A 25,207-nucleotide genomic window follows, 5' to 3' on the forward strand; every position below is an offset into this window, starting at 1 on the left:
CTTAATGCCATGTTGCCACAAACCTTCAATTTGCAAATATTGTAGTATCTGTGAAGTGCAATAAATGGGGTACCATATTCTATCCTTTCATTTAAATGAAATTCCTATAGGCTTTGTTTTAGTAGTCTTTATTAAACAGTATATATTTCTAAAATCAATATGAAAGTCTTAAAGAGGAATTTAAGTGTTTTATACTTTATTAATATATTCGGACTTACTCTTACCATCTCACTCTGTTTTCTGTTTGTCATATTTTTCTTAGCTTTTTGGTGCCTTGATCACATTTTCTTAGTTTTATTTTCTCTTGCTCTAGTGATTTGGAAGGTATGAAATCCTTCATAGTTCTTCTAATGGCTTCCTTTTAAAAAATTCATTTATAAAATATTTCAGAAATACAGGTGAGTATGGAGACTACTGTAACATTGGGGGAAGATGTTGGGATCTCTTCAGATACAATTACTCTTTTCCCTACCTTAGTTCCAGACCGATTGATACAGGAACATGGGAATTACACAGATAAAGTTTAAAATGTAGGCATTATTACTGGTAAAATTATGGGACTTGGTTTATATCTGTGTGCATTTAGATCTGCAGGCAACTGGAATTACTTATGTAAGCAATCACTGGCTAATTGGACAACCAGCTACAAGGATAAATTCCAGATGGTGCCTCTGCTAACTGATGGAGGCTCTGTCATCCTGGATCCTTGGATGACTATGTCATCCACCCCCCTACCGATGATGCACATGTAGCACCAACAAGAAATAAGCCTCTGTTGGAGTAAACTAGAACATTAAGATTTCAGGGTTAGTTGTTGCCATAGCCTTTCCTGAGCAACCATCTCAGTTCATCACAAAGCATAGCATAGACTAAAACCATCCTTATACTCATAGGTCCTAAAAAGAAGAGTGAGAAAGGACAGTTAGGTTTCTTCTTTTGTGAATTTCTTATTCCCATATTCTGCCCATATATTTATTGGGGTGTTATCTTTTTTCTCTTTGACTTATAGTGGATCGTAAATTCTGATACTAATCATCTTTTGCTTTTATGCATTGTACCTGTCTTCTAGTGTGTGAATTATCTTTTTAAATTTTGTTTATGAGGGGGCGCCTGGGTGGCTCAGTCATTAAGTGTCTGCTTTCGGCTCAGGTCATGATCCCAGGGTTCTGGGATCGAGCCCCGCATCAGGCTCCCTTTTACGCGGGAAGCCTGTTTCTCTCCCTCCCACTCCCCCTGCTTGTGTTCCCTCTCTCACTGTGTCTCTGTCAAATAAATAAAATCTTTTTTTTTTTTTTAAGATTTTATTTATTTATTTGACAGAGAGAAAGATCACAAGTAGGCAGAGAAGCAGGCAGAGGAAGAGGGGGAAGCAGGCTCCCTGCTGAGCAGAGAGCCCCGATGCGAGGCTGTATCCCAGGACCCTGAGATCATGACCTGAGCCAAAGGCAGTGGCTTAACCCATTGAGCCACCCAGGTGCCCAAATAAATAAAATCTTTAAAAAGAAAAAATTTTTTGTTTATGGGATCTTGTACTGAACAAAGCATCAAATCTTTATGTGACCAAATTTCTTAAAAAAACTTTTGCTTTATAGTTGGTACTTTTTATGTTTTGTTTTTTAAAAAATCCATCCCTATGCTTTTGTTTTTCCATATTTTCTTTAAAAACTTTTCAAACTTTATTCTCAAATCTAAGATTTTAATCCACCTGAGATTTTTTTTCTTCTTTGGGGCTAGGTGGCATATGACGTGAGATCAGATCTTCTCCCTCCTGCCGTCTCTGACATTATATACACCCAGTTATCCCCATACCATGTATTGAATATTCTTAATTTTCCTACTGATCTGTAATTCCATCTCTGGAATTTCCATGTATATGTGGCCTCTTTCTGGGCTCTTGTCTTTACCTTTTGTCTATTCTTGTCTGTGTCAGATTATTTTAAGTTTTACTATTTTTTAAAAAATATTTTATTTATTTATTTGCCAGAGACAGTGTGTACACAGGCAGAGGGAGAGGTAGGCTCCCTGCTGAGAAAGGAGCCTGATGTGGGACTAGAACCCAAAGCATGACCTGATTAGAAGGCAGACACTCAACTGACTGAGCCACCCAGATGTCTCCCCTTACCTTTTCATTTTCAAAGTGGTCTCAGTTCTTCTTGGCCCTGTGATCTCCTGGATTAATTTTAGGATCAGCTTGTCAGATTCCACAAAAAGCTCTATTGAGAATTTAATAAGAATTGCCTTTATTTTGAGGGCAATCACCATCTTTTGGTAGTGAACCTTCCCAATTATAAATCTGCTGTATCTTCCCATATATTCATAGAGGATATACACTTGTTTTTTTCTATTGTATTTCATAGTTGGTTATTACAGATATTTAGAAAAAAATGTTGGGTTTTGTATGTTAACCATCTATATCTAGAAACTCTGCAGAAGTTTATTAGGTTATTTAATAGTTTGCCTACAGATTCTCTTGTATTTTTTAGGAAAATAATGATTGTCTGTAAATAAGGACAGCTGGCTCCTTTCCAATTCTTCTCTCTCGTTTCTTTTTCTTTGGCATTATCTAGAACCTCCAGTTACTATAATGATAGGAGTTGTTGTCTTTTTTTTTTTTTTTATTTCAGGGAGAGGCTTACAAATTAAAGCATGAAGTATAATATTTGGTAGAGGTATTTGGAAGATACACTTTATCAGGTTAAGGATGTTCTCCTTTAGGGTCATTATACAAAGACTTAATTGGAACTGACTTGGTTTTAATGATTCCTTTTTCTGTATTTAATGAGATAATCATGTGGCTTTCTTCTGTAATCTGTTCATGATTATAGGGTTTTGTTTGTTTGTTTTTGTTTTTTAAATGATGAGTCAGCCACTGGGAAGGTGTTCTTTTCATATGCCATTGACTGTTTGTATACTTTTCTGAATTGGCTATTTATAGCCTTTGTAGAGTTTTATTTTCTGTTAGGTTGTTATATTGTTTTGTAGGTAATTTTTATCTGTTGTGATGATTAACTCTTTATTATATATTTTCCCCTAAGTCTCTGTTTTTTTCCTGTATGGCCTGAGATTTGTGTCATGCTTGAAAATTCACCATTTAAAAAAAATTTTATTTATTTATTCGACAGAGAGAGAGAGAGAGAGAGATAGCCAGGACCCTTGGGATCATGACCTGAGCCAAAGACAGATGCTTAGCCAACTGAGCCACCCAGGAACCCCTGAAATTCCCCATTTAAATTATAAAACTATTCAGTATATTTTAATAGTTATCTGACATCTTTTTAAAAATTATATAATCTTTTTTTTTCTATATTATACGTAGGATGGGAATCTCACTCTCTTTTTATACCTGTAGATATCTGCCTCTTATTTGTGACTGACTTAAAGTATCATTTTCCTCATTTACTAAGTTTTCATATATGCCTAGGTCCATATTTATCTTTTGCTGTTCTAAAATCATACTGTTTTAATTATTCATGCTTTATATTAGGGCAAGTCTCTGAGGCAGGGATTTTAGAAATCTCAGGCTTCAATCTAGTGTCCTGTTCTAATTCTGCTACTTTACCACAGGTTTTGGGACCTTGCTTATTAGGTTAGTCACTTTGCTTCTTTAAGGGGTTAGGTTTCATTTCCTGAAAAATACTGATAGTAGCAATAGTAGTATCTACCTCATAGGTTGTAATGAACTTATATTAATACAATACCTGGCACTAAATTCTCAATAATAGCTTGCTGTCATGGTTTTCTTTTTTTTTAAATCCATGCTTTCATTAACATTCTTCCTCTGCTCCCCTTGGTCATTTCTTCCCTTCAAAGATGCATGACTAATATAGATGAGAGCTTGATGTCTGTTGCCTTCTCTCTCAGGTGGAGACTGGTTTATTTTTTTTTACCTGTTCTCTTTTGTTCCACAGGTATAAGCATCTTCCTTTCTGCTTTTCTTGTGGTGAGATCCCTTATACTGTAGGGAAGCTGCGTATGTCTCTAGCTGCTCTGCCAGGATCTGTGAAGTCAGTTCAGTTCCAGGGGTAAAGAGAAATAGTAGAAAGTCCATTGTGTCTATTATGTCCAAGTAGAGTTTTTAAATTTTTCTTTTAAAAAGTGGTATATACTGGGCGCCTGGGTGGCTCAGTGGGTTAAGCCGCTGCCTTCTGCTCAGGTCATGATCTCAGGGTCCTGGGATCGAGTCCCGCATCGGGCTCTCTGCTCAGCAGGGAGCCTGCTTCCTTCTCTCTCTCTGCCTGCCTCTCTGCCTACTTGTGATCTCTCTCTGTTGAATAAATAAATAAAATCTTTAAAAAAAAAAAGTGGTATATACTGTTTTATCAGTGCCACCTGACTCCTATATATATTTCTCACTTGGTTTAGATCATAGCCCTCTGTTTGATTGATTATCCCCAAATATCTACAGTTGTTATGCAGGAGAATGTTTTTCATTTATTTAACATAGTTATTAAAGGAAGAATTAGCAAATTGGAGGCCAAAAAGCCAAGTCAAAACAAACAACTTTGGCATGAGGATGTTGAAAGTTTTTGTTAGCATTTTAAAATGGTGAGATTTTATTTCCTTCTACTGTTATCATGTTACCCAGAGAAGAAAGAGAGGTAACATTATATGACAGGCATGTATAGGCAAGAAGATTTATTACTTTAAAACTTTGGTTTTCTGTTTTTGACAACAGAACCGTTAAGTGGAAGATATGTGGGTTTACAGTAGGTTTATATTTTAATCATGAACCTTTAAGCAAAACTTTGTAAAGACCCCTGTTTCTAGCTCCAGGTTTCTAATAAATAGCTCTCATCTTAGCACTCTAGTCTCTGTAACAGGTTATTGCAATATCCTAACAATAGAGTATTGAGAATATATTCTACAAGGATAATTGGACATCAAAAACCAGTGATTCTTTTTTTCTTCCCTGTAATAATAAAGCATCTCTTCCCACTTCCTTCTAGGTATACTCAGTTTTACTTGGATTTGTTAAAAGAAACTCGATTTCAAGATATATGTAGGTAGAAATCAAAAGAAGTTACTAACTAGTTCTCTTCTTTAAATGTGCACAAAGGACATTTTCCAGGTTGCCTTGTACTGTGCTTACCATGTTTTGTATCTTGATGAAGAGTCAGCTTTGGAAAAATGCTGTTAGCTTGCAAGTTCACTTTTCAAAGCTTCATAATTTTGAACAGGTAATATATGGTACAGAATTTGAAAGTTTTTAGAAAGGCATAAATCTCACTTACCCTTCTGTGTTTCTGAACACCCAGGTTCCCTCTGTAAGACATCCACTACTACCAGTTTCTTGTATTCCTTCTGGATATTTGCTATGCGAGATTTCATGTACAGTCATACAAATGAGTATATATACTATACATACACTATGGTAGTATTTAAATAGGAGCCTATCTTGGCAATCTTTTTTTTTTTTTAATATTTTATTTATTTGAGTGAGAGAGAGATGTACAAGAAGGGTGGGGGGTGCCCTGGGTGGCTCAGTGGGTTAAGCCGCTGCCTTTGGCTCAGGTCATGATCTCAGGGTCCAGGGATCAAGTCCCGCATCGGGCTCTCTGCTCAGCAGGGAGCCTGCTTCCTCCTCTCTCTCTTTCTCTCTGCCTGCCTCTCTGCCTACTTGTAATCTCTGTCAAATAAAATAAATAAAATCTTAAAAAAAAAAAAAGGGTGGGGAAGGGAGGGGGTAGATGGAGAAGCAGATTCCCCACTAAGCTGGGACTCCTATGTAGGGCTCCAACCTGGGACCCTGGGATCATGACCTGAGCTGAAGGTCACTGCTTAACCATCTGAGCCACTTAGATGCCCCCTCTCTTGGCAGTCTTGCCAGTTTTCAGTCTTGAACATTTTGCCAAATTACCCTTCCTTGCCTTTCAAGGAGGTTGTCCCAGTTTATATTCCTATCCATAGAAAATGTGAAAGTGCCTGTTTCCCTACAGACTCACCAATAGGATGCCTTATCAAACTCTTTTGATTTTTGCCAGTCAGAAGGCAAAATAGTACCTTGTAGTTTCAGTTTGTATTTTGAAGTTCAGCATCAAGATGAGATGAATTTTAAAAATATTTTTCCAGTTTATCTCTTGACTATGTTTATTTGACATGAAGACCATTTTAAAAATGTGTATCAATTTAGTAGTTAATTCTCTTATGGCTTTTAGATTTTGTTTCATTTAGAAAGGCCTAGTCGGAGAGCACAGAAATAATTCATTGTTTTTTTTTTACATTTAAAGCCTTTGATCCCTCCAGAAATTTTAGAATAAGGTTAGGAGGTATACAGGCTTACTTTTGAGGCAAATATGTATATACTGTAATATAATGTGTATGTTTGTATTGAGACTATAAGTAATTTAGGGGAAGGAGTTGTTACTGTATTGCTTTTCTCTGTAAGGGAGAGTCATTGCAAATTTTTTCATGGATAAAACAATAGTTTTTCTGTCGGAAATTTGGAAAAAGAACAAGGGGAAACGAAAACCAGCCACGGCCCCTGCACCAATATATGTAACAAAATCCAGACCATACACACACTGTATCATAATTTTTTTTCACTTGAGACTAAACAGTTAAACAGATTTAGAAAATACTTTAAATGGATGCTTCATATTGTATTGATGCTTCGTATTTTGTCCGAATATTTTTCAACCATCCCAGGGCTTTCCTGAGGCGAAATCTAAGGCCTTTAAAGAAACGCCTGGCCTCAGTTTTTAGGCTTACCTTTAAATCTGGAACCGTTTTTGGAAAGCCCATTTTAGATGAGATGCCAGCACTGGCGCAAGCCGGCATCCAGAGGGTCTGGACCCAACCTGACCCAGGACAGGACGAAGTCCGGCCCACCACCCTGCCTCCTCTATCCGGACTGGCCAGAGCGCCCCCTAGCGGCGGCGGCGAGAGCAGCTGAGTGCGCGGCTGTAGGAGGGCCCTCTCGTCGCTTGGCAGATCCCCACCGAGCCTGTCTCTTCTGACAAGTCCTTTTAATGGCTTTTGGAGCTGCTTGTTTTCCGAGGCTGGCATTCCCTCTCCCACGCTTTGCTGCAGGCCCCGACTTCAAGTGCAGAATTGCTGCGGGGCCTGGCCTGGAGCTGCAGAATATCGGGCCGACGCTCAGCCCGAGCGGCTGGGGCTGGTCTGCGTCCCACTCCCTCGCTGCTTCGTTTGGGGACGTTTGAGAAGTTTTGAACTTCCGGGGTTGGCTGGTCCGCGTCTGCCCTGTGGAGGGTGACCGAGGGGCGTCGCTGTGCCCTGCCCTTGGGCGCGGCCCTTTAAACTTTCTGTTTTTTTAAACTTTGGGGGTGTGGTCGCGGCGCCTCCTCTCTCAGCGGCTGGTTGTTCCCTGGCCACCCGGTCCTCCCCTCCGCCCCGCCTTCCAGATGCTTTGGAATCATGAGCCGGGAGGGCGCAGGGACCCCTCTGGTGGTGGAGGTGATCAAAGGTGAGTGGGGTGGCGCGGGGCTTGCCTGTCCCGGGAGTGACTGTGACAGCCGTATTTAGGGGGTGTCAGGCCGTGCCAGGGGAGGCGAAGAGGCACCTACTACCGGCCAAGAGCCGCCCTTCAACTTCTGGGCCCGGCCGATGCTGTCTCACGGGCGTGGGTGGCTTCCCGGGACTCCTTGTCCCCAGGCGCGGTCTTGCTTTGGGGCGAATCCGCACAGATGTGTGCAGTTGGGAACCTGGTGTCCTTCCACCCCTGGCTGGCAGAGGAGTTGCCCCTACTCACCCACGGGAGCAGAATCCTAGGTCACTCTGTGCACAGGGATCAAGGGTCATTTGTGGTTAGCAAGGAATCAGCTCCGTCATCTGTTTGAGTGTTTGTGGTTACGAGACATTTCAGTTGAGGAGTTTGCAAGGAAATAAACACGGCAATTGTGTGAGTTGAACTGCAGACAAAAATTGTTTAAATTACCATTTGGGGAACGGATGCCAGCTGGCATTGTTTCTTTTAAACTATTTTGAAGACTATACTTGATTTTGCTACAATCTGAGTGTAAATAAGTATTCTATTAGCACTATTTAGCACCACTAGTAGGTATTGCAGGTGACTGCTTCACCGTGGATTTTAAGGCAACTTTTTGGGGGGTGAGGCAAGGGAGGAAGGGTGGAGCCTCTGAGCATTACTGCTCCTTACCATTCTTGCTAAAGGTCACAGCAGCCTGACTGCATTTATGCAACACAAGTTCATCTCACTCATCTTGGAGAAACCTCTCATTGCTTCTGTTGTAATGGTAATTTGTCTAATTGTAAAAATAACTACAAAAGTAGTGATCCCTAAGAATAGTTGAATAAACTTATGGTTTGTTTTGTTGTTTGTGTTCTACAGAAGCAAATGTTAATTTTGCAGCTATTTTGACAGCATTCTTTAGCTTCTACTTAAAAAAATAGTTTCCTATTGAAACCATTTTTTTTTAGGATGGCTTGAAAACCTACTGAAACAGCGCAAGTAATCTGCCTATCCAATGCATGATGCTGTTTGCTGAAATTTCTTAGCCCAGGGGATCCAAAGTTTTGTAATGAGAGGTTCCTCTAGAAACCTAGCCATATTGCTGTGAAAAACTACTTATTGCTATTGAGATTTATGATTTTAACAATTTCTCCTTTAAAAATGTTGCTTATTTATTGTTACCCACCAAAATAGCTGAACACTTTGAAATTACCCATTGGCACCCTTACCATGCATGAAAAAAATAAAAATATGACTTAATCTGAAAAGAGTTGCATCATGATATATGAAACTTTTTTTAATAACCTGAAGGAAGGAACATTGCAATTTTTCCATTTCAGATCGCCTTTGTTTTGCCATTCTCTACAGCAGACCAAAGAGTTCATCAAATGTACATTATTTCAGCATAGATAATGAACTTGAATATGAGAAGTAAGTACTGCTTTTTTAAACGATTGCTAGTAACTTTTTTTTTATTTTGAAGAATCTAAAGGTATGTTTGTAAATAGAATAGCCTTGGAAAATTACAAATCTGTTGATTGATAATTGCCAAGTACTTTTTTCTTGGTAGTATAACCCTTGGTAATAAAGTAGACCCTTAGGGCAAATATCAAAATGAAGGAACATTCCTAAATTTAACAAGTTATATTTGAAGTCTAGCAGCTTAAAGTACACATGAGATATAAACTAGTATAGTTATAAGTAAAATGTGGGAAAATAGCTTTTTTAGTCAGATATTATTGAAGCTGGAATTAAGCACTGTAGCCCTTGTTATATTTTTTAGTAGGCATTCCTTACCAGAATACCACTAGTTTACCACTAGTACAGCAGTATCATTAACATTGTTAACCGATAACAGTTTGGTGTATGCATTCTTGTCGTAGTTAAATATTGTAGTTCCAAAAAGGCATTTATAAAATTTAGAGGATCTGGAATGTATATGTATGTTTTTGTTTTTCATTTTTAAAGCTTCTACGCAGATTTTGGACCACTCAATTTGGCAATGGTTTACAGATACTGTTGCAAGATAAATAAGAAATTAAAGGTAAAATCTTTTTTACTTAAAATTTGACTTAGGTAATAATTGTTAGCCCAATTCTGGGGAGGGAAAAGAAAGAAAAACATACCTCTCTTTTTTATTTAAAAAAAAAAAAAGTAGGGGCTCCTGGGTGGCTCAGTGGGTTAAGCCGCTGCCTTTGGCTCAGGTCATGATCTCAGGGTCCTGGGATCGAGTCCCGCATCGGGCTCTCTGCTCAGCAGGGAGCCTGCTTCCTCCTCTCTCTCTCCCTGTCTCTCTGCCTACTTGTGATCTCTCTCTGTCAAAAAAAAAAAAAAATCTTAAAAAAAAAAGTTATTTTTCACTGCAGTGTTGTTTGGGACATATATGTGATTTTTGTTTTGTTTTGTTTTAAAGATTTTATTTATTCATTTGACACAGAGAGATCACAAGTAGGCAGATAGGCAGGCAGAGAGAGAGAGAGGAGGAAGCAGGCTCCCCGCGAAGCGGAGAACCCGATGCGGGACTCGATCCCAGGACCCTGAGATCATGACATGAGCCGAAGGCAGCGGCTTAACCCACTGAGCCACCCAGGCGCCCAATGTGATTTTTGTTTTAAATAATAATAGTGTATATATGTTTCTTGTTCAGAGTTTTGACTGAATGGTTTAAGCTTGATTGGGTCATTTTGTTCTGGTTTGGATTGGTAATGCTCAGATACTTGAAAAGCCAAAGTAGAAATTGGTTAATAAAGTGAGACCTCTTGCTATCTGATCTAATGGAACTGATACCTAACAAGAGAAATTTCCCTTGCTTTGGTTATTGTTCTTTCTGCCTTTACTTTGACAGAGTGCTTTATTACTTTATAAAGAGTATTGGCTCATCTTACTTCCATTCTATCTTTAATCTCCCATGATAGTTGTACTCCTTGTGACTCCTTACCCCCACCTTTATATATACATTAAGGAGCAAGGAAAGCAGGGGCAAACAGCCTCTCTTTAAGACTGTGTATGAGAGTTGCAAAAGTGTATTTCTGTTACTTTGATCTCAGACCCCATTCCTTTATTTAAAAAACTTCTAAGTTACAGTCACATCAATAAAAAGTGTTTATGTACTGCTTAGCAAGTCCAAATTAGTCACTGTAAGTTCTAAAGTAGAAAATACTGGATTTAAGGGTAGGTATTTCTTAAAAAACAGCTTTATCCAATTGATTACTTATCATCCTAGTACACAGAAAGAAATAAAATTTCTTTTCTTTTTTTTTTTAAGATTTTATTAATTTATTTGACAGAAAGGCAGTGAGGGAGGGAACACAAGCAGGGGGAGTGGGAGAGGGAGAAGCAGGTTTCCCACTGACCAGGGAGCCCCATGTGGGACTTGACCCCAGGACTCTGGAATCATGACCAGAGCTGCAGGCAGATGCTTAACGACTGAGCCATCCAGGTGCCTATAATTTATTTTCAGTTAAAAATTAAATTATATTGCAAATTTATGAGTGAGGCAGATTTTTTTTTTTCCTTGAGTGTCAAACCTAAAATTCCCCATTGTAAATGTTAGAAGCACCTGTCAAAGGAGTTACTAATTTGCAAAATGGAAGTTGTAGCATTGCCTTTTCTTTTTTGTATTATATGTGTTTGCCCTACAGATTTATGTAGAGATGGAGACTCTTCTCTCTGGACTTTATTTTTCTCTTGAATAGGAATATAAGTTTATGGTCTTGTATATTTATGGCCACACCCTCCTTCTTTTTTCCAGTTGCTAATGGCTGGTCTTTTGTTCATACAGGGCTGGGAAGCTAAAAATACTTTCCTCCCTGAGGCCACCCGCCTATGTTTCTTTGCTTTAATTTTGAAAGACTTTTCTTTTCCTTTCCTGTACTCCACCTTTTATCCTTTGACTCAACCAAGAATATATTGACATATCGGTCTTTTTTTTTTTTTCTTTTTCTTCTTTTAATTTTTTGTCATTTACCAAAACAACTTCTTTCAGGGTGTTGACCACCCAACCTGATGGAAACATTACTGCCTAGTCAATTAGTGACAAAAGTGTGTTGAGAGTTTGAATTAAAGTGTCTTGTGCTTGTGTTCCTCTATGGCTGGTTGGGTTTTTGGTTTTGTTTTTTTAAAATCAACTTGGATCTCTTACTCTTTGGAAACAACTAAAGGAAAATAATGTACATGTACATCATTGACTCACAGGAATCAAGAAATGTGTGCTTTTTGAACTGAATATATCCTTTCCCTTATGCTTACCTGAATCTGTTTCTGCTCATGTTAGTGAAATACAGGTGAGGAGGTGCTAACTATAATCATGTGCTTTTTTGGGTTTTTAAATTCCATACCCTTTCTATTTAACTGTTTATTGAAGTACAGAAATAGATACAGATCTTGAGGGCACAGTTCAATGAATTTTCACAAACTGAATATATGTAGGTAATCATCTTGGTTATCAAATCAAGAACAACATTAACATCACCAAGTAAGAGTCCACTTTTGCTCTGTTATCTCTTCTCTACCCTCCCCCTACCCTCTTACCCCATTCATCATCTTGATTTCTAACAGAATGAGTTATTTCTGCCTGTTTTAATATACCCTTTTAATTATAATCGTTTTGGGAATTGATTTAGAACGCAAAATAGGAGAAGGAAAGCAAAGTCTCCCACTGCCTTTTCCAGCATCTTGTGTATTCTTTAAGAGCTTATACTCCAAGCCCCTCCCTACTCCTTAACTGTACTTTCATCCTAATCTAAAAACATTTCTTTTATGGGAAGGTACATGGTATTTTGGGATATCAAAGTTTATCATTTTAAAGATCTTGCTAAGGTGAATGCCTATACATTGTAAGGTTTGAAATTTGTCTTCATCACAAAATGAAGTTATAGAAAACTTGAAATTAAAGAGAAAATACTAACACCTGTTTATCTTTATGTAGTCCATCACAATGATGAGGAAGAAAATTATTCATTTTACTGGCTCTGATCAGAGAAAACAAGCAAATGCTGCTTTCCTTATTGGATGTTACATGGTAAGTATTTAACTGATTTCCCAACATATTAGTGAAAATGTATACAACAGTGGTACTTAAAATTGCAGTTGGAATTTGGAAATTACTTTTTCTAAGATAATATCTTGATTTCTTTCCAGAAAGAACATGTTTTGCTTTTTAAGATTTGATCAACAGGGAAGACTGTGCATATTTGGAGGGACAGAGTATATGGAAGATTTCTGTACCTTTTACTTAGCTTTGCTATTCTGAACCTAAAACTGCTCTTTAAAAAGCCTATTTTTTAAAAAATTGATCAACAGTATGTGTTACAGCACTTAAGGTTAGAAGATAATGCCCCCAAAGCTGTGTTTTTATAAACCTATGATCCATTTAGTGAAGTTGTTTAAGTGGAGTCAGGAGCAATAATTGATTTTTTTTCCTAGAAAAACATCAAAGTGTGTCACATGAGGTAAGAGTGCTTTATAATTTGAATATAGTCCATTTTTTCCTAACTAAGGTTTGACTCTTAGATCTATTCTCATGGATTCTCTCCATTCTCATGAAAGCATCTAGCATGAGGACATAGTCAGTGTTGTAGGTCAAGTTTTACATACTATATAGGTTACATAAGACACTCAGAGGTCTTTTTTTGTTTTAAGACTTTATTATTTATTTGTCAGAGACAGCGTGCACAAGCAGGGCAAGCGGCAGGCAGAGGGAGAAGCAGACTTCCTGCTGAACAAGGAGCTCAAAGCGGGACTTCATCCCAGGACCCTAGGATCATGATCTGAGCTGAAGGCAGTTGCTTAGCTGAGCCACCCAGGCGTCCCGAGGTTTATTTGAAGTTTTTTTTTTTTTTTTAAGATTTTATTTATTTATTTGACAGACAGAGATCACAGTAAGCAGAGAGGCAGGCAGAGAGAAGAGGAAGCAGGCTCCCTGCTGAGCAGAGAGCCCGATGCGGGACTCGATCCCAGGACCCTGAGATCATGACCTGAGCCGAAGGCAGAGGCTTTAACCCGCTGAGCCACCCAGGCACCCCCTCCCCCCCCGCTGAGGTTTATTTGAATCATTGGAAAATACAGTTTGGAATAGCCAGTATTTACACAAGAGTTATAAATTTCATTTATTTATAAGGATCATGGAAGATTTTGTTTTTAGAGTCACATTTTATCAGTGCCTAGTACATTCATCTGCAGGGGTACCTTAGCAACAGTTTTTCCAGAGTAGGCTGAGGGCTCCTCCAGAGTAGTGCCCCTTATCTTTTTGTTTGTTGGTGTGGAAGCTAGCTGTCCTATTCATTGGAGAAGAATAGTGAGTGGATGTGTCTTCTGCTGCCATCCACAATAAGGGGATTGTTTCTGAAGTTCTTTAGATAAGTTTTTTCTTCCCCCAACTTGCTACTTGCCTCTGTCATGCCTTCCTCCTTTTGGAAATTATTTTCTGGTTTAATAATTTGGAATATACAGTGATTAAACCAGAAGTTGGTGGTACTGGCTGAAATTACACCTAAACTTTTCATAATTTCCTTTTCTATGTTTAAGGTAAATCATTAGGAAATGTGATTAAGGCCTTTTTGCTTTTATTTTCATCTTGTGTTCACAGAAGAAATGTTTCTGGGATAGGGCTGTTTTCTTACCATCTCTGAATGTGTGAAAACACTGGTTGTAGATTAGGTCTACTAAAATTTGACTTCTTAAGCTTACCCAGATGTCTTGCTTTTGTTTTTTTTTTCCCCCCTCATCTCTCGTGGTGTTCATTGTGCTTAGTACCAAAAATTCTTAGAGGGGGGATAAAAAGCCTATGCGAGTTAAGAAAAAGAGTACAGAGAGGTGGCTCTTTTAACTGGGACATTTGGTGCCATTATTTAGCCCCATTACTTAGCCATTACCTGGGTCAGAAGCCTGTGGATTAGAATAAATCACGACAGCTTTATAGAAAAAGGGATGCAGCCAGAATTCTTGGGGTTTATAAAATATTAAAGGGGACCCTGGAGATATGGTTCTTAGTGTGACAGTAAAAGTCTTTATATTATCAAGGGGGAAATGGCTGAAAGCATTCCATTTAAGAGAATGTGCTCCTGAATAGAACACACAGAGCTCTGCCTCGACTGCTCTTGTGTCAGTCATTTATTTGTCTCTGGTCAGATGTGATGTCCCCAAGATGGTGGAGGCAGGGAGCAGGTTTTGGGGAGCCAGACATGGTGACTTCAGTGTCAAGAACCCCTAGAGAGGGTGGCTGTGAGTGTGTTGGAAACCAAGGGTTTTGTTAAAAACAAAGTACTTGATAATTTTATAAATAAGGAATTTCTTTTTAAAAGTCTTATTGCTCTTGTTTTTCACGGCCAGTGATTAAAAACAGTGACTCCTTGGCACATTTACTGAAAATTTGTTGTTGTATTTGCTCTAAGTTTGGTGTTGTCCTTTTGACTTTGTTTATGGTTACGTTTTGGCAGGTCGAAGTTTATTTTTCTGTATTTAACGTATTTAGAGTTAGAAGTCCTTTCAGGATTTTATGGTCTCAAATTAGCACAGATTTGATTGGTTAGTAAAGTGCCAGGTAAGCAATTTGGACATTGAGTTGGGTTCATTCTTCTGCTGAGTTAGAAGCCAGCTCAGCAGGAGGATTACAGTTCTTGGCTTTAGCAAAAGTCTTCGCAGCCGTGACTGGTTGGCTAAAATAGAAGCTTGGAGTTGAAATGATGCTAGGTGAGAAAACAGGAGAAAAACTTCTAATAAAAGGAAATTAATTAATTAATAAAGATTTTATTCATTTATTACAGAGTGTGCAAGAGCACGAGTGGAGGGTAGGAGGTGTCGAGGGAGAGGGAGAAACAGGCTCCCTGCTGACCAGGGAGCCCAACTGTGGGCTCCAGGCTCAATTCCAGTAGTCAAAGGCAGACGTTTAACCAACTGAGCCACCCAGACGGCCCGAGAAAAAGAAATTTATTAATAGTAGCAAAGGAGTGTCAAGATATAATATAGATACCTCAAAAGATTAAGCATCGAGTATGAATTTGATAGATTTGAGGTGAGGATTTGATCTGGTTGAAGTCTGTTGAATCCTCTGATTAAAGAATTTTAGAAAGAGTGAGTTTCCTAGAAATTGGTTTGCAGCCTCGATAACCTTTTCTAGAGTTGTTGAGGAATTTTGGAAATAGTAATGCTTTTTAGTGATTCATCTGGAAAGTGGTGTGGTAATGTTAGAACAAAAAATCTGGAGGAAGAACTGTTGGGAAGGAAATATTCCGAATGGACTGACTCTCTATGCATCCTTTTACACTCTGAAAGGAATGCCCTCTCCATCTTCGTGTATACAAAAGGATTCAAAAGGATCAAATATGGAGTGTAGAGGAGGCTTGAATAAAGTGTCAGTCCTTCTATTTATTTTTTTTGTCTTAAAAACAGAGGTGGTTTGGTTTTGAAAATAGTCAAAATACTCTGCTATTGAAACAGGATTGATATGCCCATGCTCTGTTAGTCCCATTTGTCAGATGGTCAGGTGCTACATGTGGCAGAAATGAGATTATTGGCTTAACTATTCATTTGTCTTTGTGTATTTCCAAGTATTGCACTTTGTGTGGCCTGATAAATGGTTTTAGCAACTATCTGAAATGGTAGGAGCTTTGTTAACACACTAGGTGAAAGTAAGTCTTTTATACACTTACTCACTGTGGAAGAGTCCAAAAATATAGAAGATATCTAAGTTTTTCTTTTTACAAAAAGATAAGTACATCACATAATTTTATAGAGTGGTAAGTTTATCCCTTTGTCATAAGTCAGTGGCAAATACCTAGGCAGATTTGAGGGGTAGTGGTATTTAACCTGTTATTTGAAATTTTAAGTGGAAAAGCAAGTGCCTTTCAAAACATATTCTTGATAGTGAAGAGAGTATTTTGAAAATAAAAGCTTGAAACTTTGTTTTGTCAGTTCGTTGTGAAAAATATCATGTCAAAACCCGTATTTATACCCTTGAGAAATTTAGGAAACTTGCCTTAAAAAGAACCCTTTTTTGTATTTATAAAAGCAGGACATGTGCATATGTGTGTGTAAAATCCCATCTGTTTTATGTTCACCAGGACAGTTTTATCACTGTTTTTTTTTTTTTTCCCAGTCAGTGGCCCATTCTTCCCTTTTAGTTATACCTGTATTACATTCATATTTCCTCCATTGATCCAAAATGTCCAAAACAGTACCTAATCCAGGACCATACATTGTGTGTGATTGTTGTGTCCTTAATCTCTCTGACACATGTATGGTCCGTTTTTGCTAACACTGATGTATGGAAGAGACCAGATCCCTTATGGAGTGTTCCACCTTTTGAATTTCTCTGGTTTCTTCCTTGTGGTATTTTTAAACTTGTTTCTCCATTCTCTGTATGTCTTGTGAACTGGAAATTAAATCTATAGGCTCCTGTATTAGTAGTATATGTTGCATTGTGTTAGAAAACATATGATACCGAAATTATCATTAAGGATGCTAAAAATGACCACTGGATTTGGTGCTAACCATCAAATTCCTTCAATGTATGGTTTTCTCCTTTATGACTTAATGGATTCCATATGGTGTTAATTTTGGAACTATTTATATGTTCAGTTCCCCATCAATAATGCATCTAGTGTTTTATACAATTAATAGGACTTGCCTTAATCAATAATTTTATTATGGCTTCAATATAATCATAGTTTCCAATTATTTTATTCATCCTGCATTTATTAGTTGGCTTGCTTTTATGGGAGTTGAGTTTCCCCTCACCAGTTGAGACTGAAACCAATTTGGTTATCCTGAAACCAGCTTCCTACTGAAAAGGTAGAATGAATGATCTTTTCCCTTTAAGGACATAGTTTTCAAAGTCAAGTGTCACATTAATAGCCACAAAACAAAATGTTATAACCCAGTTTAAAATCATCTAAATAATGTTTCAGTGGATTCTAAACTTACTTGCTAAACATTGCAAAAATGTGTAGCACTTTTCTCTTTAGTTTTTAACAACATCCCCTTAGCATTTGGGATGTTGAGAATTTACTAACCAAATGTCCATCATTGCTGGATAGGATGAAAGAAAATGTGTGTAATCATTATTGCATTTGCATTTACTTATCACTGGAAAGTATCTTTTTAAGTCATAGCACCCAGTAACATCAGGAATTGAAACAGCTGTACACAATTTTATTTATATGAAGTCCTTGGAAGATATCTTGTATGTCTAGTCTGCAGTGACAGAAGGCATAGCAGTGGTTGCCTCAGACTTAATGGGGAGGAGGGAGACATTTGGGACTAACTGGGAAGATGCACAAGAGAACCTTTGGGGTGATAGACACCACCTGGATTGTGTTGTGGTTAGATAGCTCTGGACAGTTGTTGAAACCCACTGACCTGTACATTTAAGATGTTTTCAATGATGGTAAATTATACTTCCATAAAGTTTTTTTCAAACCAACAACAGAAAAATACCTAAACTCACAACTAGGCTTTTAAATAAAGATACTTAAAAAATGAACCATTAACTTAAATTTATTAATATTTTAGTGAACAGAGTTTCTTTAAAGCACAATTACTCTATATAATTATTTAAAAAATAATTATCACTTTATCTTTCTCTTACTATGTAATTTTTTACATGTATACTTTGTAACAGAAGTGGTAGTGCATTATTATATTAGTAGGTACAAACTTTAATTGCTAGTTGCAAACCTCTTCTTTGGAAGAGGGCACAGAGATGCCTGCACTTTCAATTTATGTAGAGCATCTGGCACAAATTAGGCACTCACTAAATGTCTTTTTTTAATATTTTTTCTGCTTCGTTCCACTATTCTCATATCTTAAATCTACTTTTTATATTAAAAAACAAGAAAGATGCCATTTTATCTTGTTGGTTATCAACTTTGTTCAAATCTGATTACCCCAGCAATTATATTTTTCTGCAGATACATAGTATTCAGCTCTTCCATAGGTAAATGTACTTTTGAGGGCTGGCCTGGGAAATTAACCACCATTTCTATCACTTTCTTGTGGTTAAAGTGTTCTCAGTGTAAAATAATTGATGCGAGCAAACTCTTGGTATATAGCTTGCAAATTTGCTTTCCTTTAATGTTCAGTAGATTACTTTGAGAGAGCTAATTTTGCTTACATGTAGATTGCTTGTTCAGAATATCACTTTGTAGTATTTTAAAATTCTAAGGAGTTTTTATAACCCTTAGAATGGCTTCCCTTATAAACATTTACATTGAAAATTATACTAATTAAGTTCTAGGATTTTATTAATTCAGTCTGTGAGTAGAATCCTAAATTGTGTTGAATTTGAGATTACTTCAACAGTCATGCTAAAAGCTCAGGGACTTAATTTGTTATTTAATGAAGACCTTTTGAACTTATGGTCTACTTTTTCTTAAGGTTTTAATTATTTTGGATGCAGAATAATTGACTATGCTGGCTTAAGGTGGCTTCAGGGTGAAGGGATCAGATGAGAGAAGTTAAACCAAAGGGAGCAGAAAGGAGAGGATCTGAAAGCAGTAGGTAAAAATCTAGTTCAGCAAACAGCAGTCTAGATGGGGCACCAAAGATGGGAGGATCAAATCAGGTGGGACAGCCCGAGTCACCCAACAGACACCTTCCTGGGTGTCTGTGACAGGCTGGGCAAATAGCAACAGGCTGCTGTAAATAGCAACCAGGAGCTGGTTAGTGTGAGGTGTGCCCAGAAGGGGATGGCATGGGCCAGAGGGCCACCATGTGGTGGAGGTAGCTGAAGGCATCAACAGCTGATCACAGCCTCACTTCCTTTCTTGCTCCCGTGAGCCTGACCACTGGTATTATAGCCGCCTATGACGCTTGCAGGGTGATACTAATTTGGGGATAGAGTGAAGGGAAATGGCTCTCTATTATGAGCTTTGATTAGAGATCTTTTAAGCTCTCTGGAATTTTGGATCCTGTCCTAGTTTCAATATGTGTTTTAGATAGTATGGTTTCTTGTCTATAAATAAATAAGGCCTGAGCAGTAGGCCCTCTTCTATCCAGTAACAAGCAGTGTGATTTTGGGTGATGAGTGACTATAACAGGTTGAAAAGTAGTGGCCTGCTAGCTCTGTGTAACTGAGTATTTATAAATAGTAGGTTGCTTTTGCCAATGTTTAAACATTAGGAGGTTTCATGCAAAAAAAAGAAAAATTGAGATTCTTGCTTTGTTTTTTTCTTTCTTTCTTTCTTTCTTTTTTAAGATTTTATTTATTTGACAGATTGAGATCACAAGCAGGCAGAGAGGCAGGCAGAGAGATAGGAGGAAGCAGGCTCCCCGCTGAGCAGAGAGCCCGATGCGGGGCTCGATCCCAGGACCCTGGGATCACGACCTGAGCCGAAGGCAGAGGCTTCAACCCACTGAGCCACCCAGGCGCCCCTCTTGCTTTGTTTTAAAAAAATATCCCTAATACCCACATAATATAACCATGTACACTAATACCCAGGCCCAATTTCCTCACATTTAGTAGCTGTCTGGCCTTGGCAGATACATGATTGCTATCCCAAACTTGCAGTTTCCCTTTATCAAAATCAAGGATCGTTCTACCAACCTACTATATATATATCTACATACATATATACATAAAAATAACTGAAAAGTTAAAACTACTGAAATATAAGGCTATCTGATTTTTTAAAAAATTATTGGGATTTTTTTAAAAAGTGATTTTTAAGTGATTAGGATTTTTTTTTTTTTTTTTTTTGGTATTAGTGCAGGAGCTGTGAAAGTGATTTTACTTTATTTATTTTATCATATAAAATTGCTAATTGTATATAGTCTTGTCCCTACTCACCTTTTTTTTTTATTCAGCAGTTGGATCTTTAAGCTTGTTTCTAACTTTCATTGATTCATAAACATTCTGTGTTAATCTGGTGAGTGATTTTTAAAGAAAGATCATTTAAGTCTTGTCATAGGAAAGACTATATCATCTGGTTGAAGTGAAAATAGTTAATACTGGAAACATTGTGACATTTCTCCATGAAAAATTTTTGAAAATGGTTTACTGGTTTATCCGCTGCCACATTTGTTGTGGAATTTAAATACCCTTTGTTATTCTTCATTCTCAGGATGATTTGTGTAATGTTTTGGTTTTTAAAACCTACAAAGATGGTTTTAAGGCTCTCAGTACATAGCTGGAGCTTCAAAATGTTGTATGTAAGAAAAGAAATAAGAAGTATGTGTCTAAATGATTGGGTTTTATTATTTGAGGCCTGAATTGTCAGGATTGAAACTGAATGATCAGGCTATAACTCTTTTCTTTCAGTCCACTGATTTCATTCACCACTGATCAGGCCCCTCCCAGGTTTTGAAATACAGATCAGTAGTCCAAGGTTAGCAGTTGTCACAGGGACTGGGGCAGGCAGTTGATAATTTTTAAAAATGAGAGTCTGGAAGTCCTAGAAATGACTATGGTATTATTCAGCAAAAAAGATCTTTACACTAGGACTTTAAAAAGCTCTACTGACTTCTCAAGTATTTTTTCCTCAATATTTTGTTCTTCCTGTGAGATTGCCCTTTGCTTCTTCAGAGAGATTACCTACCTCAGAGAGAGAGAGAGAGAGAAACAGACTAGAGGCTTTCCTTCCCGATGCTTTCTAAGCCTTGGGGCCTGTTTACATTTACATCTCTGTACTTGTCATCTGTTTGCTTATTTATCTACTTTTAACAAACTGAAGTGATCATTTTCTTATTCACTGTTTATTGTGCTAACCTGTTACCTTTTTTTTTTTTTGCCTGAGAAATTTGCCTGACAAATTACCCCACTGGGCTGCAGTCATCTGAAGGCTTGCCTGGGGCTTGAGGCACTGCTAAAACATGGTCCGTTCACACCCCTGACCGGTTAATGCTGGTTATTGGCATGAGGCTTCTGTTCCTTGCCACATGGGCTGCCCAACTGCCCTCATTGAATGAGGTACCTGGAGTGAGGAATCCATGGCAGAAACCACAGTGTCATTTATGAGTTAGCCTCAGAAGTCATACTATGCCATTTATGCATTATTTACACATGGGTGCCCTCGTCATTGTGGGAGGGGGCTGCCTGGGAGGGTAGAAATACCAGGAGATAAGCATCATGAAGGCTGTTTAAGAAGCTGGCTACCACAGCTGTTTAATATCTCTCTTGTTCCTCATTTGTTGCTTCCTATTTTTGGACAGCAGTGTGGAATTAGAATGACCATTCTGTATTTGTTCGTAGCTTCTCATGAGAATATACCAAAGGAATTTGAGAAGGACCTAGCTTCCAAATTGCCAGGAACACAGTGACAGATTATAAAATTGCATTGATTTAGAGTTTACTATTTGGGGATTTGTGTTAATATAGGAGTCATTTATAGGGTTTTTCTTAAATTTAAAATAATTTCATATGGCAAGGCCTTTTGACTAGGGAATATGGATGGGTGTACAGTAAAAAATGATAGATTAGTAGCAAATATTCCCTTGATAGTGACGTGTCTTAGTCCTTTTAGTAGCAGTAATGAACTGCCAGAGACTGGGAGGCTTATAAACACACAGAACTTTATTTCCCACAGTTATGGAGGCTAGGAGTTCTGAGATCAGAGTACATCAGCATGGTCTGGTGAGGCCTCTTATATGGTAGAAGGGGCTAAGGATCTCTCTGGAGCCTCTTTTATAAGACACTGATCCCATTCATGATTGCTCCACCTTTATGGCTAACCATCTCTCAGAGGCCCCATCTACTAATACCATCACCTTTTGTGGGTTAGAATTTCAACATAGGAATTTGCAAGGTGGGGCGCACAAGCATTCAGACTGTAGCATTATAAAATAGATTTATTCTGAGTCTATAAATTTCCTTCAGCTTATCTCATTATACCCATATCATCTAGGTATGTACATTATGTACAGGCATTCCCCAGCTGGATTTAAAAATAACTTTTTTAAAGTTCATTACTAGCGATTTAGGTTTTATTCCTCTAAAGGAAAAAATGTTATAGTGCTCTTGTTTTCTTTAAATTGAACATGTGTTCCAAAGCATACATCCAACCTGCAAAATTATTTAATATATTTAACTATTTTTGTTTTGAAGGTTAGAGAGAAATAATACCTAATTGCAGTTTTAGTAATTGAAGAAACTAAAGAACTGCAATCTTGGGTAAGAAGAATTATCTTTAAGCTGGTGCTTAAGGAAAATTTTATATAATTTGAGAGAAGGACTTACTAGAAATTTAGGGAGAATCTGAAAAGGTTTCTGGACCTCTACTAGTCTGTCTACTAGTAAGTCCTAAAATAGAATGAAGAAAAGAAAACACTTTACTGGTGTTACACAGTAAACCTTAGAAGAGAAGCAAATATGTTGGAGAGTAGAAGAGAATGAGGAGATTTGGAAAGGAGGGGAGGTTGGATTTTAAAATTTTTTCCTCAAAGAATTATCATGCTGTTCTTCCAAATAAAAAGTAGTAAAATAGAAAGTCATGTGATAGGTTGATGCTTAAAAGAGGAAGTAATGTATAGACAAAAATGATGACTGAGATTATAATAGATTATCTTATGGTTAATTCATGATAAATTGCAATCTTATATGAGTCACAAATAACTGTACTTGAAAATTTGTACTAGGTACAAGGTAACAAAGTATTTCCTTATTCTTGTAATCAATTATTTTTTCTTATACCTTTTTTCGTGGATTTGTATGCTGCCATAGATAAACGTTAGAAGATTCTGTATAGTCCATTAAAATTTTGTATTTTTTTTAAGAGTAAATAGGATAAAACCATATTGAGAAACAGCCTAGACATTGGGAAAAAGTTCTGCAGTTATGATTCTTTAAGCAGAAAATTGGTAAAATGCTCTCTGGAAGCTGAATCAACTGTTAATGACCAGTTTTGAGACATGTCCTCAAAGTTTCAAAGATCCTTGTTGGATCTGTGATTTTATAATTTCTCTTAATCCAAAGATTTTTTAAAATTTAAGATTTAAGAATTTAGGTTCAGTGAATTAAACATTGAATCAGAGTCCATATATAGTATATGAACCAGGAATTTAAAATGAAACCTAAGACATGGGTCCTCACTTCAGAGTTCACAGTTAGGTTGAGGAAACAGTTCATATGTGTAACTAATGGAGATAAAAAGTTTATAATTTTGTATATATATATAAAATTTAGTGTTGCTGCTTTTTAAAAAAAATTATTTATTTATTTTAGAGAGTATACATGAGAGGAACAGAAGGAGAGAATCTCAAGCAAACTCCCCACTCACTGAGTGTGGAGCTAAACACTGAGCTCAGTCTCACAACCCTAAGATCATAACCTGGTTTGAAATCACGAGTAGGACGCTTAACTGACTGAGCCACCCAGGAGCCGCTTTAGTGATCAAAATTTAAAGTATATTATCCCAAAGTAAGCTTTAGCGTTGAATCTAATTTATGTAATAATATATATGCCAAATCTAATGCTGTAACCACCTCCTCATCCTCCCATGCACAAGTGAAAATTCCCTGCCCTGCAGGAGGATTCTGAGTTGGAAAAAGGTTTGTGCCTTCAGATTGAATGAGGGTCAGAAAGCCCCAGGCAAACTTCATTGGAGATTGAGGATGACTTAGGGGGATGTCAGTGAAATTTTCAAACTCCAAGTTTCTTTCTATTTAAAGATTTTATTTATTTGAGAGAAAGAGAGAAATAGTGAGAGAGAAGAGGAGCTGGGAAGAGAGGGCTCCTGATGAGGGAGCCCGACATGGGGCTTGATCCCAGGTCCCTGAGATCATGACCTAAGCCGAAGGCAGGTGCTTAACTGACTGACCCACCCAGATGCCCCTTGAATTCCAAGTTTCTTGTAGGTTACTTGTAAGCAAGAAGAGGAGAGAAAGAGGCTGGTAAAATACTTCTACTCTAGCACTGAAAAGACAGTGGAGCAACATGAATGAATTATTGAGAGAAAGGAACTATCCATTAAAAAAAATCATATACATTTTCTGTAAATGTCAGGGCAGAGAACAAGAAACTATTGGAAATGCAAGGAATACCAATGGCGGATCCAAAATGCTAAAGAAGCTACTTGGAATAGCTCTACCACATAAAGATGGAAGCGTAAAGTAGTTCTGAAGATAAAAGAAGCCAATGAAAATAGGCAGCAAATGCAGTTTTATAGGAAACCTGTACAGTGTTGTAAGTAGTTAAATCTAAATGAAAAGAGTTAATCAAAATCTTGCTCTGCTTTTATGTCCTTCTCCACCTTTTCCCCAGTCTCAGTCCATTTCCCATCCACATCCCCTACACATTTCTTTATGGTCATTTCAGTGGATTTTCAAGAAGATGAGGTTAAAAGCATGTGTTCCATCTAATGTCCTGATACAGAAAATGTCCTGTTTTAAAAATGCTATACTTGTTACCACAAAGTTGTTGTGAAGTTGTTTGTTCAGTGCTCTTACTGTAAGCAACAGCAACTAGCTATGGCAGATTTAAGGAAAAAAGGAATTCACTGGTGGGGTACTGGGTACTGGTGGAGTACTGAGTATTCTACCTGGTACTCAGGACCCTTGGGAAGGCTGGAGAGCCAGGCTCAGTTAATTGGAGAGAAATCGTGCAAAATTTTGCAGTGACAACACTGCATCTTCATTTTAGAAATAAACTGCCTTTTTCTTCTCTTTTCAAATGTAGGTTATATATTTGGGGAGAGCTCCAGAAGAAGCATATAGACTATTAATGTGTGGAGATACATCCTATATCCCTTTCAGGTAAATATAAGAATGACATGACTGATTCATTCAATCAGGCCCTTGCCAGAAATATCTTGAAATGCCTTGGTGTAGTTGTTTTTGGTGGGGGGGTGG

At 37.6% G+C, this 25,207-nt stretch overlaps 1 protein-coding gene across 7 annotated transcripts in view; it reads left to right on the forward strand.

The window, feature by feature from the left end:
• CDC14B (cell division cycle 14B) overlaps positions 1 to 25,207 on the forward strand; it is a 101,046-nt gene that overhangs the window by 40,253 nt on the left and 35,586 nt on the right. For 5 of the 7 annotated variants that reach the window (XM_059411705.1, XM_059411703.1, XM_059411709.1 and 2 more), the window contains exons 2-5: positions 8,770 to 8,860; positions 9,398 to 9,473; positions 12,357 to 12,449; positions 25,035 to 25,111. In XM_059411705.1, coding sequence (XP_059267688.1) covers positions 8,770 to 8,860; positions 9,398 to 9,473; positions 12,357 to 12,449; positions 25,035 to 25,111 — 337 coding nt within the window. Of the gene's footprint in view, positions 1 to 6,756; positions 7,424 to 8,769; positions 8,861 to 9,397; positions 9,474 to 12,356; positions 12,450 to 25,034; positions 25,112 to 25,207 lie in introns of those variants that run through there. The other 2 variants (XM_059411710.1, XM_059411708.1) reach the window with 2 other exon arrangements.

The sequence above is a fragment of the Mustela nigripes genome, chromosome 9 (assembly GCF_022355385.1).
Source record: "Mustela nigripes isolate SB6536 chromosome 9, MUSNIG.SB6536, whole genome shotgun sequence".
Lineage (NCBI taxonomy): Eukaryota > Metazoa > Chordata > Mammalia > Carnivora > Mustelidae > Mustela > Mustela nigripes.